At 35.7% G+C, this 16,145-nt stretch overlaps 1 protein-coding gene across 1 annotated transcript; it reads right to left on the bottom strand.

Moving 5' to 3' along the window:
• Positions 1-1,020: 1,020 nt before the first annotated feature.
• LOC123542259 (procathepsin L-like) lies at positions 1,021-12,180 on the bottom strand. The gene is made up of 9 exons (XM_053531983.1): positions 12,023-12,180; positions 9,468-9,598; positions 7,116-7,221; positions 5,954-6,112; positions 5,024-5,147; positions 3,869-3,973; positions 2,837-2,993; positions 1,801-1,911; positions 1,021-1,549 (listed from the first exon to the last, which is right to left on the bottom strand). The coding sequence occupies exons 2-9, from the start codon at positions 9,596-9,598 to the stop codon at positions 1,450-1,452; spliced, it is 993 nt and encodes a 330-aa protein (XP_053387958.1). The 5' UTR covers positions 12,023-12,180; the 3' UTR covers positions 1,021-1,449.
• Between the last annotated feature and the right edge of the window lie 3,965 nt (positions 12,181-16,145).

The following is a 16,145-nucleotide window of genomic DNA, read 5'->3' as shown; positions in this document are numbered from 1 at the left end:
ACGTAAATGATGTACTTGTAATAGGCAACACTGACCTACCCACTGAAAACAGCCTGCTACTGACCACGTTATTCTAACTCAATTTTATAATATTTTCTTATTCCCTTTGACACGTTATATTAAGGTCTATAGGACCCTTAATGACACTGTAATGAGCAATTTCCATGTGAATACCATGCACGTCGGCACTCTTCGGGCGTAATCAGGGTGGGAGGGGGGGGGGGGGGGGGGGGGCTCTTTGATGGACTGGTTAATTTCACAGTTTTTGCCAGTTACCGCTGTGGGTTTGCAACCCAGCTAGAGATAAAACGTCACTTCAATAAAGAAAGCCAGCCACTATCCAGGAGGCCAGCTAGTCCAAAGACACGTTAATCAAAAGGCTCACAGCCCACAGTCTGAAAGTTAACATTGACAGAAGACCCGGTGAGCGGTCCATTCGGAATTCCCCTAATTTAAAGCCCTCTGTTCCAGAATTGTGCAGCCTTCGTGGCCGGGCAGTTAAGTGTGCTAATTTCAAATCATCGTGTTAGGAAACTATCTATGGCATCCGGCTAACGGAAGTTTAGTGGTTCTGCCCATGACTGACACAATACCCAGAGAAGCAACTGGGATCACCCTCCAACATCAAAAAGCTTGACAATGTACAGACACTATTATGTGAGTGTGACTCTAAGCCGAACAAAACAATATCGGAAGTCAGCATTCCCAACAGATCCGCCCATTAGTCAAAGACTAATCAGTCCTACGGTCCGCTAGTCTAATGTTTGAAACATGGCCTCATATGATAAGAGTTAGGGAGAGTGTAAGTTCATTGGTCAGTTTAGAAGGTTTAGTTAAGGGTTAGGGTTAGTTCATTTTAATTCCATTCTGGGTTTGTTTTCGGACTGGCGGACCGTAGTACCAGCAGACCCCTTCTGGCCTTGTTATGGAAAGGGCGAAACAAACAATAAGTAAATTCGGACGTTTATAATTCAATCAAGACAGACAATAGCACACAATGAAATGAAGTAAAATAGTAGCTGATATTTCATGTATTTTATTAATATATTAAGTATAGTATGTGTTCCGATCTATATGATATATTTATATACATGGTGTGATCCACAATCTATTTCTTTGCCGTTCAAACAACGTATTGAACATGCTATTTTCAATGTTTGAGCCTAAAAATGATATCAATAATGCTGGGGAAAAGATACATCTAAAATTATATGTGTACAATAGTTTAAACACCTATTTACAACAATTTGCAATAAATACTATGAACAGAAATAAAATCAAGAATTTACAAAATCATTTATTGCAGAACGAATAGAGCAATGAGAAACATTACTTTCCAAAATGTTACACAGCACGTCAACTATATTCAGCAATCCAAGAAACAATGATATTGTTTATTCAAATCAGCCAATCAGAACTGTCAAAACCCAAATTTTCTGTCTCGTGTGATTACATGGTAGGAAAACTTGCTTCCGTGGCGATTCCACATTGGTTTCTCTTGTTTCTTGACATCATGATGTAACCTTTCTGTCCCCAACTGTTGCCCCAACTGAAACACCAAAATAAGGAAGTGTATGCATTGATATAATCCCGTGTAATACATCAAGTTATTTGTCAGACATCTTGACGTTTAAACTTCACAATTAAACGGGCTGGGTTTCAATGTAAACTCGAATTAGTCATAATTGTTTATTATAAAAGTCTGCATTCCAGATTCAAATAAGTGCTATCCGAAATATGGGATACATCCGAACGGTACCATTTACAGTATTACATTTTTCATAAAAATTAGTTCCCGACCTGTTCTTTACCAGCCAATAATCATCCATCTTTTCCTTTCCGTAACCGACAGCAAGAACAGCGTGGTCAAGCTTCGTAGAGGAACACATCCTTTCACTGTAAACGCCGGATCTAAAACAGAAATTACGAAATATCTTATTCGGCCAGTTGACAAAACGTCGCTAATTTTTGCAACAAAGCCTACCGTTCAATATCTTATTACGTGTGCTAGACAGTGTTCCCGATACCAAATCGCCCTATCGAAACATCACGGCGCATGTACCGATCACATGATCGGAATAGCCCGATGCTGTCCGAATCAAGTCAAACGCATTATAAAGCGTACTACGTCACACTTACTGTAGATTTAGTTTATAGGCTGAACACCACTAAATCCAGCTGTTCTTTATTTCATATAAAATCCACTCACTTCATAACGGTGTTTCGACATTTTCTAGCGTATCAGATTTTCAGAGACTTATATTCCCATAAAGAACTAGATCGCTACTTTAGAAAAACAAAAAGAAAAGGGGGTGTTAACTTTTATATAAGAAAACTACAGTTCGTTAAATACAACCCGCTGAATTTACTACTTTTAGCTTCTTTCAATTTCTCTTTTCGTGACATTAAATTCTTACGCCGCCATTTTTATCTAGCATGCGATAGGAACATGCCGATTTCATTACAATGCAAAGTGATACATACTGAAACGCGGTAGGGTAAAAGTAAGCACGTTGCTACCGAGAAAATGCACTAGGAAAGGATAAAGATTAGTACTATTTATAATTGGACTACTAGACCTGCGGAGGCTTACATTCTATTTGGTAGTGATCAGCCTTAATCATATTTTATTGCTTTCTTCAGTACAAATTTTCAAGACATGCATACAAAAGTCGAACTAAATTTAAGAATAATATAAATGCATAGATATATAGATTATATATAAAAACAAAAGGGTTGGACCACAAGAAAACTTACTGTAGATGCCGCTGGCGAAGTAATACACATGTATTAGATATTAGATAATATTAGATGAGCATGTGCTTTTATGATTTACCTGTACAGTTGGAATGATCGATGATTAGCGTCAATGGCGACAGAAACTGGACCAACAGTTGCTACAGCAGATTTTAAATTGTCTTCAGATCCAGATTTGATGTCCATACAGCTTCTCTCTGTAGCTCCAACACTCTGTTGTTTGAACATACACGGTCCTTCCTAATATACATGTAGAACAAAGTAACTGTTATAAAAGCCGGAAATATAGGCTTTCGGATACAAATCATATCGTTTACGATACCTTAATCACATCCGTTACGAGGCAGGAAATAATTAGAGGATATTACATGTCATTGAGTGTCTTTTCATATTGAATTTATCTTAAATGAGTTGAATAAAATGCGAGGCTATGTCGAGCATTTTATCAATTTTATTCAACGAGTTTAATAAATTTCATGTGGAAAGTCACAAATGTAATATTATTTTTGTCACATGTTAGCTTTTCCTGCCGAAACATAAAAAAAAAAACTTTCTTTAACTATGATTATACACAAGTCAATATGACCAACGTCTCCTATATTGTAAACGACGCCGACGTCAAAGCTTTGTTACACTAGTGTATTATCATTTTTATGTAATGGCTTTCAATGATTACACTCCTGCGACGTCAAACATGTGATAATATGAAACTATTTGGTATAAGTACTTTACTAAATATGCTGTAACTGGTTGAAATATAATCTGTTTGCTTTCGAAAAGGATATTCAGTTGAAAATCATAACTGTGTTTCGGGTAGGAGTCCTGGCCAAGCTGCATAGGGTATCTTCTGTTGTGATAAATATACAAGAATGGAACAAAGGTATCTTGCCCTTTTCATTATCACTTTTATAAATGCTTACGCAGTTAAATACAAAAAGATACACTGATTTGTACAATAACACAAAAGACAAAACCACATGGAAACTTGTATTTAAAAGTTTTAACCCTGGTTTTTATATAATGGCTTCGTAAATGAATCTGAAATTTACAGAAGAAAATTTAACCGGACATAGAAAGAGACCAGGAATATTTCTAGAGAAAAGTATACAACTTGCTTTTGGTTCGTACGGGTAGGACTTTTCAGTGTCAATTCCCTTATTTTTGATGACGTAAGCGAAAGCTCTATCCACATCTCCACCCTTACATCCTTTATTACCTAAAATATATGATATATATAAGCATAAGAACTACATTGTATCATTATTCAACATGGGTACTTTTTCTATTACATGAACAGTATCAGTTCGATGTGACGTTCAATATTAAATCACGCGCTACGTTCTTAGCGTTACGTATTCTGTGACGTCGAATGTTGTGACGTCGAATGTTGCGTTTCCACGCTAGCCACAAAAGTTATGGTAACAACATTTAAATTCCTTAAACATTGAAGGGCGCAACAACTTTATGGCTATCACATAGCATTTCAGGTACTAGTCTCGTGACGACAATCGGTAATCAACGTCCGGTATCGTACGCCGCGTTTGCGATTTCGGCATGTCCCGGCTCGTATGGAAAGTCTTGAGTCTATTTGAGCCAAATCAATGGCCGAAGAATACCGGAATATGATACAGAGATTACGTAATATCACGGAAATTACCGAGCATCATTACTGGTTCATTACCTTGAATGTTATGGTACCTGTAGCAAAGGTTAACGGGGTGTATAAGAAACTCCCTTTAAAGCACAGAATTCAACCTATCAACTGTTTAATTATATCTGTTCATGAGAGATGGTGAAAATACATTTTTGATACTTTGAATCATTTTGCAGCGATAAAAGTTTTATTCGTAGACACCTGTCGACATTTTTTCCGTGTTCATCTATCAATAAAAGAGAACAGATACATGTAAAATACAGATTTTCAAAATTCTTAATATCTGAATTAAACTTAAACAGTCCCTAAATATGGGATTTGAACATTAACTTGAAACTATCATTTCACAAATAACATGATATCATTCTTCATTGAAAATGTATGTTTTATATTGTATTAATTCATGATCACAACGAACTCGTGTACTTCTATATAACTTATAAACCCAATAGGTCCGAAGATAGACATTACATAGGAAATGACTTTCGTTTTTTTTCTCTCAAAATATCTTACTTTAGCCATGCAAACTTGTGTTGAACTGTTAACCGGTTAATAGAACAAACTATGGACTGTCAATTGGGCAATAGTTTTATGCCATAGTACAAAACCTACCTTCAGACTTGGAACAGTCCATTAGGTTCTTCTCAGAAAGGGAAACTAGTTTTCCTGTTTTCTTGAAGTTTTGCCCCTCGAGGGAACCAGTGGTTGAGAAAGACCAACAGGATCCGCATTGTCCCTTTAAGAACAAATAGATGAGATTCCTTACAATCTGCTATTGAGTATTTGTAAGTTAAGCTCTATTCACACAAGACCTTTATTTATCAACTCAACGTTTTAAAGTTGTAAACATTAACTTTAAATAAATAAACTCTAAAATTCTATATTCCTCTTTGCCACAGGTTGTTATGAAACTTTACATGAATGTGCTTTTAACAGCCGAATTTTATTATTGTAAATTTGCTAAAGACAAAGTTAGGTTGACAAAGTTAGGCAAATGGAATATTTGCTAATGTCTATGTCTACATTTCAAACTTTAAACCTTTATGATGACAAACATATTATCTTATTTGTGTGCTGCTTGTGTATGAGCCTACATAAGGCAAGAATAAACATTTAAAACTTCAAGGATCTACTGTGCTGAAAGACACGTTTTTATATAATACTTTATGAACAATTCATGATTTTATTAAAGAAAAACAATCAAAAAATATAACTGATTAGTTTTAACTACAAACGCATACATCGATCATTCCCAACCACTTGAGCAAAAACCTAACCAGACATTGTCTACACGCCAAAACTTTGTACAGACCTTTTGTTAAGTGTACGAACAGATCAGAATTTTCATGCAAAATTGACCAGTTATAAAACGCCAGGAAACGTGTACATTTTATTTACTCTGCGGACCATCTGTCAGCCTCACTCTGAATTGCCCAATCACACAACGCTAAACAAGGTGTACAGACCAATCATAACAAGCCACAATGTTTCATGCAAAATTGACCACCAAGACTCTTGCACAGACCAATCAAAAACACATACTTGATCTTTTACGTCAGTAACATATCCTTTCGTTCTCCAGTCTACTGTCTCTGGCAGGGATGATAAATCTACGTTCATTGGTGGGTTATATGTACCACAGGTAACTCTTGTTCCGTTCTGTTTGTATCCATTCATTACAGATACAAATTCGTCGATTGTCTGAAATATACTTTTTTTGAGAAAATGATATTTTTACACACTTCCAACACACTCCATGAGAATGGGTTAGGTCAACTGAAGCAAAATATCTTAATACGGCATCCTGATAAAGTTCCAAGATCAAAGTATCTGTTAATTAAGGTATAATAAAATGCGTTAAATAAACTTTTCAAAGTTTTGTGTATTTTGCAATATACATTTAGAAAGGTCTTCGCAGAAACGAAATTAGTTGTGAACTTCGTTCATATTGATGACGAGTGAGACATTTTATATGGTCATAAGCTGTATACGAGTGAAATTCTGTAAAGTATTAAACGCAACCTTAAACTAAATATTGTTGCCAAAATAGTCACAAATTGTCAAGTGCTGAAATGCCTGTTGCGTTGAATATCTACAGGGAGAAATCGTCTAAATTGTTCAAATATTAATTAACAATCATTAATTAAGAATGGTACCGTGTAGGAGAGATGACATGGGCCTTAATAAGTAGGGTATTACTGTATACTGATAACGCACACATTTTCGCTGGGTCAAAACTTCACGAATTTGAATATGTTCGCGAGGTTATATATTCGCGAAACCGTAAAAATGGTATCCTGCTAGAATTAGAATTGTACTAATGGTGAATATTTACGCGAGGATTATTTTTCGCGAGATGTAGGGCCTCGCGAATATAGCGAAAATTAAACCCTCGCGAAAATTTCTGCTTTTACAGTAGTCAATATTATCTCTTTAAAAAATCCTCGGACGAAGACCTGCGATTATATGTAAATGAATAGTCTATTTGGAAATTTTATACCCAATTTATTTTACATATATTGGCTTTACAACAGAGACAATTAAAATGACTTTATGAAATAGCATATGGTTCCACCATTCTTAACAGAAACACAAAAATATTCAATATTCAATTTAATGTGAAATGTAAAGCAAGATTTCCCTCAAACAATACGTAAGTTTTTTTATAATAAGAAGTGTTTTTTACAACTTTAAGCTTTATTACCATGTCTCCGTATTTGTTCATGCCCAGTCTGTATGTATGTAGTCCTCTGTCTGCCTCCAGGTTGTGTAGTTCAATATATTTGATGTTATCCTCCCAAATCTGGCGTCTAAAAAAAAACAATGAACTTTCGATTTCACATTGTAGTCTAGATAGGGATACGCGGTTTAAGGTAACCGGCCTGTAATGAAAATCGGCAAACTTATCCATTTGAATACGTATCTTCCTGAACTATTCCGACATCCCTCGGCAATAACAGAAAAATTTCTTTCCTATTGCCGAAAACGCATAGTTACGGAGAATACGGAATGGAACGGGAAATACCGGTTTCAGTACGGGTCCACTACCTAAAATTGTGTACTTACACATGTTTTCACCTATACTGCAATCGTATTTAATGTTATCTACCATATTTGTTTTTCCTTTAGATTTGTTGTTGTTGTTGCTGTTGTTGTTGTGTGTGTGTTTTTAACTTGTGTGTGTATGTGGTGGTGGGGGGGGGGGGTATCTTTAGTTACTAAAAGGTTGTTCAATATATTCTACTAAACTGTCTTCTACGGGAATTCTTATGCCAATTCGAACAAAAGCAATGCGACAACACTGATCAATATAATTCATGTTTAGATTAACGTTAGCAGAAAATATAGCAAGAACTTTTTAGAACAAAGTTATACATGTTCTTATGTTTTTAAGTACACTATTTCATCTAACAAGGATTATGAATTGTACATGTTTCAATCAGTTCCTAGTTTTTGTTTTGTTTGTTTGTGTTGGGTTTAACGCCGTTTTTCAACAGTATTTCAGTCATGTAACGGCGGGCAGTTAACCTAACCAGTAGTCCTAGATTATGTACCAGTACAAACCTGTTCTCCGCAAGTAACTGCCAACTTCCCCACATGAATCAGAGGTGGAGGACGAATGATTTCAGACACAATGTCGTTTATCAAATCGTCACGGAGAACATACGCCCCGCCCGAGGATCGAACTCACGACCCTGCGATCAGTAGACCAACGCTCTACCTACGGAGCTAAGCGGGCGGGTGCCAGTTCCTAGTATGGATGGCAGTTCCTTTAAAGGTGACACGTATGGATGGATGGAAGCAGGCATTTTTTTTAACATGATCCGCATGGGTAGCGGCTCATCATAGCTGCTTTTATAACAATCTTTTAAAAACGTTCCGAATTATTTTTTGCTGACACATCCTCCTTGCAATATCTCAGGTTAAGTTTAACTTACTTATCTTGATATCACCTTCAACACTTAAATCAATAATTTAAAACTAGTTTTTATAGTGTCTCGCCGATAACGGACTGCCTTGGTGTCTTATGAGAAAACTGAATCATATCGTCCCCTGTTCCGGAACCACTTCAAACGCGGAATTTAATTTCAGTGGTAGTTTTGAAACAATTATGAAGTCACACGTCAATGACATGTTTTGCGTGAACTTGGTTTGTATCGCCCACATGTTATATTAGTTTTATGTATGCGCTTGTAGACGTAAAGAAAAAGTATCCAAAATAATGTTGAAAACTTATACGACATATTTTGTAAAGGCACAGACACACTAAAAAGTTGGTCTGCTTAATTCTATATAAAAACGAGAAATTTCCAATGGCTGCAGAGCACACCATGTCTGTAACTAATGTTTTCTTAATTGTCAGTGCTGAATAAAAATCAAACGGAAATGTTAGGATCATGTTTGATGCAAGATACAGTTTATTAAACATACTGTAAATCAGCTAAAACAGACCAAAAAAGCTGGAGTGAAATTGTCACGCATACTTTCTGTCATTTAATTTCAGGAAAAAAAAAAGAAAAAAAATCATTGGAACTATTTCAATCCGACATCATGGTATGCCACTTTTTTCGCGCCATTTTCTTACTTACTTAGTGCTTGTGTTGTCGCACCATTGTCCTATTTAGTGTCTATATTTCCGCGCCATTTTCCTATTCAGTGTCTGTATACCTGAGTATTATCTTACAAAGGACGATCTAGTTAACTATTAAAACCACACTTAGGTGGATTTCTTTTCGAGCAGTTTAATGGTGCATCCCTCGAGATTTATATCTTAGTTTTGAAATTAAAGAAGTTCTTTTAATTCCTTGTTACTGTAACTAAAAAGTATTAAATCTCGATAAATCTAGAAATAACCAAATGGGATCTCACTTAAAGACAGCGTCTAAAATGCAGCACATAGTGAAAAATCTCGATAACTCTTGTAATAAGCATATGGAAACTTACTAAGGACAGTCTGTTACATGCCATTTGTCCGAGAAATCTCCAGAAATCTACATAAATCTCGTAGTTACTAAATGGGATATCACTGAAGGACAATATACTATCAATATATTACCTTAATCCCTCCACGTGAGATTCATACTGCTTGCCATAAACTGATTTGTACGACTCCCACTCTTTGTCGAGGAAGGTTGTAAAAGCCAGTGATGTTGCCAGTAGGCATCCGTAGATAACTGCACGAATCATCTAAAAAATGAAAGATAATAGTATTGATAATTTTGATAATCTTATGTATCTTGTAACATAATACTATAGAGATCATGAGAAGTATATAAGAGCCGCGCCAGGAGAAACTAACATAGTGCGTTTGAGACCAGCATGGATCCAGACCAGCCTGTGCTTCAGCGCAGTCTGGTAAGGATCCATGCTGTTCGCTTTCAAACCGTTATCGAACAGCATGGATGCGCAGGCTGGTCTGGGTCCATGCTGGTCGCAAACGCACTATGTTGGTTTTCTCATGGCGTGGCTCATATACTTTGCTGACCTTTTCAAATAGTCTTCGTAGTGTAAAATCAAACATTTTCTACTTGGACTTGTTTTCGCTATTTGCTAACTGACAGAATTCGCAAAAATAATTACTCGCGAAAGTGGTCTTTTATGATTTCTCTAAGAATTCCATAAATTGCGAATATTCTACTTTGCGAACTTACTCTATATGTGACAGGAACTGCGAATTTTGAGCTTTACAAAAATATCTGATTTTACAGTATATTAATTTAAGCCGTGCCATGGGAAAATCAACATAGTGGCTTTGCGACCAGCAAGGATCCAGACCATCCGCGCAGTCTGGTCAGGATCCATGCTGTTTGCTAACGGTTTCTCTAATTGCAGCAGACTTTAAAAGCGAACATCATGGATGCGCAGGCTGGTCTGGATCCATGCTGGTCGCAAACCCACTATGTTGGTTTTCTCATAACACGGCTCATATACGTATTCTTCATAATGACAAAAATAAAGCATAAACAATGTCTCAAGTATACATTCATTCAAAATCACTTGTCTTAAAACACTGTTCACATGCGTACGCAAACTTTACGTAATGATTTTTTTTGTTGTTGTTGTTTTGTGTGTGTGTGTGTGTGTGTGTGCGTGCGTGTGTGTGTGTGTGTGTGTGTGTGTGTGTTTTTTTTCACGCTTACAGGACCTTGTGTAAATACATTTATATAATTCATAATTATACTCCTACGCAAATGTTGCACCTGTTGTATTTTTTCGTCATTTGAAATAATTAGTTGGAAATCTATTTTGGGATTGACCTTTTTTACTTTTTACAGCATTAGCTTTGTAAAAGGAACAATCATTTTCCAAGGCTTAAACGACACTATTGAAAAATTTACAACAAAATATGTTTTCGCGTTAGTTCTTTTTTTCTAGTTTAGACAATCGATAAAAAAAAAACTAAAGTAATATGACTTTTAAGTATAGCTTCACAAGGGAGATAATTATACTGACACCGTTGAATCCTCAGAACATGTTTTCATCTGTTTCTTAAAGCAAAACAAAAATGTTTAATTTATAATGGTTTCTAGAAACTTTTAGTGCGTGTGAACTAAAGCTTTAAATTTCTATATTTCTGTTTGCGTCTGTTCTAATATTGCGCAGGCGCCGATTTCAAAACCGGATGTAATTATCTTATCATGTGAACATGGCTTTACATTGTTAAAGAAACCCCCGATCTTGAAACATAGACATTTATCACAATGGATTCGTCATGAGGAAATTTAAGTTATAAGTTTGTGTTTTATCTTCCGTGTGAATCCTTGTATCTTTTTTAATAGTGATATACGACCCGTTTCTTTCTGATAAAATCACCAAAGTATTACATTGTGATTTTGTACGGTTATATATATCTTTTAATCATGATTACGACCTTTTATTTCTGATAAAATCACATACATTATGCACTGTTAAATACCAAAACAAAACATAATCTTCAATCACATTGATTTCATACAAGTTATGATATAATTAATACTTAACCTGCTAAATTTCTGTAATGAGCATGTCCATCTTTCAATTTAGACAGTACACCGTTAACTGCTAAAAGAGGTGCTTACCAAAAAAAAAAAAAAGATACTGACTGAATGGCGAACAGTGCAGATCATGATCAGACTGCATGGATGTGTACTGAGGCTGATCATGATTTACACTGATCGTTTTGTGTCCAGCATGTGAAGGCTTAACATGATTTATTGTTTCGTTATACTATATACTATTTAGAATTAATCTACAATTATCAGAACTACAATAAAAATCAAAAATATTTTTACATGACTTTTTTTGTCAGATAACCAGAGAATGAAATGGCCGCAAAATGCGACCCTAACAAAATGCGACCCTTTTACGCTTAGCTTCAGATATAAAAAAAAATAATATGGTATGGTTACAAATATATAATTTATTTACTTGATAGCAAATAAAGCTTAATTATAATTTCCGCTGCGGTTTTTGGCGTAATTAAATGTAGCACTTCTGAGTTGTTCAACTCAACAAGAGCAGAATTTAAAAGATTACAACAAGTTGTTTTAAATCGTTCTTATCCATACACTTAAACTTGAGTAGTTGTCGTTTGATTTAAGGATACTTGAAAATAATATTTCAAAAACTTACCTTTAAAAGTATTGTATCTTGACAATAAGTACTCCAGTTAAACCCACGCCGCCAACTGGTTATACACTTTCTTAAAGTTTATACGTCCGTTTTTCGAAAACCACGTGCCCACAATGAATCTTCTTCCTTGGTGATCATGTTGCATGATCATATGACACAGTATTATGACGGCGGGATGTGTTTATTTTTAACTTTGGGACATTGTGGGGATTGCCGTTCAATGGCGATGTCTCACTGTTGTCTTATTGTTCACAATTAACTTTGTATTTTTGGGCAATACATATCTCTACAAACACTGCTGTAGGGTAGGGTGTTAAGCGTTTATAAAAATGACTATTCTAATTGAAACTTTATCCATCTTTATTTGTCCATTTCTTTTCTGTAGTTGCTTCGAATCACTTGCCCCTCAGTGATGTGGGTTCGAACCTCAATCAGGGCGTTGAATTCTTCGTGTGAACGTAAGGTCGGTGTGTCTGCTCAGGTACCCGCCTTTGATAAAATAATGCACGGAGGGACGCCTGGTGTCTATATACACCATCAAAGCAAGAAAGCCGCTATATAACCTATAATTGTGTCAATTCGACGTTAAACCCAACAAAAACAAATAAGATTCTGTTCTCGGGGTGATGCGTTCTTGGAGCAATGAGTTTGGCTTGATATTTAACCCTTTACCGTGCTAAATTTCTATAATGCATTTGTCCATCTTCCAATTTGGACAGTACCATTAACTGTTAAAAGGGGTGCATACCCAAAATATACTGGCTGAATAGCGAACCGAACAGATCATGATCAGACTGCATGGATGAACAGATTTAAATCTGTAAACAATAAAATACGAGTTTTCAATTTAACCCACCTTCCTTTGCTTTCAGAAATCCGACCCCGCGACTTGTTTCAGAAAACTTCGTTCAATACTTTTATCACGTTCATAAGCAATTCTTACGATTAAAAGTAGGCCCTAATTTCACTTCCACTTCGCGACAATCAATGCAAGTTTAAGAAAATATTTACAAAAAGAAAATCAAGAAAAAAAGCTGTCGCACGGACTTCATATATGTATCAAAACAGTATTAAAATGCAAAATATAATTTTATGCTTTGTGAAGGCATTCGAAGTCCGTGGATTTTTAATATTGTTTACATTATTGCAACACACATCCTGTTAAATATTGAAAATACCCCAACATAAATATTCGTTATCGCACTATATTGACTTCATGTCGGGATTTATTGACAAGAGTCGGTGATAAAAGTCCCTCTCCACATACCCAATGCAGCTATGTTAAAATTACTCTCCCTATAAATTTGTTTTTATGTTTATGGGTAGCAGTATACAAGGATGTATTGACCTCGGGTTGAACTACTAACAATTTTAGAAACGACAGACACACAGAAAAGACCCATTCACACAGTCGTTTAAAGCCTTTTCAGACCCCCCCCCCCCCCCACCCCCGCCCCCTTTCTGGTGAACTGGTGAATTTTTGTTTTGGTTTTCTACGCCTTATAGGCCTTGGTTTATAGTAACTGATACACCATACTGTTCAAAATAAGTGGAAGAAACTTTAAAGACAGGTTAATCTCTATTAAACAATATATTTTGGCCTATATTACTTGTTCTTCGACTGTTCAAGTTCTATTTTGTAGAAGATATCGAGTTTCTTTTTCAAAAGTGATTTATTATTACCTTTATGATTATTGTGTATCTAGTATGTCTCTCAAGGTACTCCGGGACTTGAAAGTGGAAAATGAAAGTGAAAGTAGAGCTGTCAAAATGACAAAAAATAACCTGCGATGTTTCAAAAATATTAAATTTAAAGCTAACTATTTTTGTAAGGAACAAACAAAGTGGTTCTTTGTTTTGTGAAATTCTATTCATGTTCCTGTCCAGTTGGACAATCAAATGCATAAGAAATAGCTACAATTTCTTTGTGAAATTTTAGAGTCAAGTTTCAAAACCAGTTACAACAGGGCGGCACACCTTTCAGGCTCGGTCTGAATGTTCGTTAGCAAGTACTACATTACCAGGCATGTTTAGTCAACTCAAACATTCAGACAAGCTGTACTCGCAGAAAACAACAGAATATTGAAGTGTCAAGATAAAGGATAGTCCACAATAATTCTTACGTGAGAGTGGAAATGCAGATTAAAGATTTTTATGTTGTCCAATTGAATCACATGGTAGGGAAACTTGCTTGTGACCATGTAATAATATACCTTTATTCAAATGACTTGTCGGTCAATAGTAAAAGCTATTGCCCGTAGTTCAAAGGACGTATTTATCAATCTCGAGATGAACGATTTCCTAATCAACTATTGAGGCATGCAACATTTTTATAAAATCCCACTGCCAAGTAACAATTTTTAACAAAATTTTAAATCAGAAACACACGACCTATTAATACACGAACTCAAAAGTTTCTTCTAGACATTTACTTCGACTGATTCTGTATACAATTTTTATTGGCTATATAAGACAGTTACATAACTATTTTTTATCGGCTATGTAAGACAGATACATGCCTATATCTTCAAGTAAGCAAATATATACAGTTATAATATATTCAAAACAGACACGTATATAAGCCGCATTTTGATTTCCTTAAGTAAGAACTCGTGCTACCTTTAGGTTTTCGAACAGTCAATAAATGAATTATACTAGCTATCTTCAAGACTGGAACAGTGCATTACCGAAAACAGTGTAATGATAAGAAAATTAGCATTAAAACAGTCCATATTTGAAGTCTGGTATAAAACGATCTATAATTTACTGAATTAGTATACCCTTATCATGCTAACACGATTTATTCTGCCTTTGCGACCAGTGTAGATCCATGCAGTCCGATCATGATTGCACTGTTCGCCATTCTGTCAATATATTTTTGGTAAGTGATCGCCCCTGTTAACAGTTAATGGTACTCTCCAACAGTGTAGATCATGATCAGCCTGCACATCCGTGCAGTCTGATCATGATCTGCACTGTTCGCCATTTAGTCAGTATCATTTTGGTAAGAACCCCTTTTAACTGTAAACGGTACTTTCCAAACTGAAAGATGGGCAAGTTCATTATAGCAATTTAGCAGGGTAAGGTTTAAGCTACATAGGATTTGGAACAGTCCTGATGTATATGTATAAGCTTACTTCGAGTTAGGAACAGTCGTAAGCTGTAGTATATTAGCTACCTACGGATTTTGGAACAGTCCATTAATACATCATTATATAACATTAAAGTTTAAGTTTAATATTATTTATTAATGTGTTTTTCTTCCGTCTCTTATCAATACTTTCACACAGATGCAAATGGATCTTCTTAAAACAAAATGATACAAAAACCATTCATTTCTGTTCAAGGCAAACATGTATGTCATATCTGACATTGTATCTATAATTAGTAGTATACTACTCGTCTATTAAAAATTTTTTATATCACACAAAACTAAATCACCTTGTAAATAGAAATGAGCCGCGCCATGAGAAAACCAACATAGTGCCTTTGCGACGAGCATGGATCCAGACCAGCTTGCGCATCCGCGCAGTCTGGTCAGGATCCATGCTGTTCGCTAACATTTTCTCTAATTGCAATAGGCTTTGAAAGCGAATAGCATGGATCCTGACCAGACTGCGCGGATGCGCAGACTGGTCTGGATCCATGCTGGTCTCAAACCCACTATGATGGTTTTCTCATGGCACGGCTCATATTGTTTTGCATTTCTTTCTGATTCAGATTTTCTTTTATTAAACAATTGTTCATCGTGGTCGCAATATTTGATACTTAATAGATCCACTTGAACGCAAGTATAAAGTTTATGTGTTTATGTGTCATTCTACCTTCTGCATGTGAAGTTTATCAATTGTATTTAATGACTTCAAGAGGTACATCTTGATTTGGTTTACCTCGCACTTAAATCAACTTAAAAGGCTGTCACGTTGTGACTCCCTATGTTGAGTATTAGTAAGGTTTTTTCTTCAGGGTACTACTCACTACACGGCCCCGCCCTATAAGCTAAAACGGACAATAAAAGATTTCAGTTGGATTTGTAAGTGACCCTCCACGGAATGAAATGCGGGGTTTTCTCCAAATATTTCCTCAGAAGGTCACTAAGAAAAGCCCTAGTTTAAAGCGAAAT

This window comes from Mercenaria mercenaria, chromosome 19 (genome assembly GCF_021730395.1).
Source record: "Mercenaria mercenaria strain notata chromosome 19, MADL_Memer_1, whole genome shotgun sequence".
Lineage (NCBI taxonomy): Eukaryota > Metazoa > Mollusca > Bivalvia > Venerida > Veneridae > Mercenaria > Mercenaria mercenaria.
The sequence above is the reverse complement of the archived record's forward strand: the minus strand, read 5'-3'. Positions and strand labels throughout refer to the sequence as shown.

Excerpts from the sequence above, each read along its gene's own strand:
- LOC123542259 (XM_053531983.1), bottom strand. The coding sequence starts at position 9,598 with ATGATTCGTGCAGTTATCTACGGATGCCTACTGGCAACATCACTGGCT. Across the intron at positions 7,222-9,467 it reads TCTCACGTGGAGGGATTAAG|ACGCCAGATTTGGGAGGATA; the intron begins GTAATATATTGA and ends GTTTTTTTTTAG. Across the intron at positions 2,994-3,868 it reads CCCGTACGAACCAAAAGCAA|GACCGTGTATGTTCAAACAA; the intron begins GTTGTATACTTT and ends TATATTAGGAAG.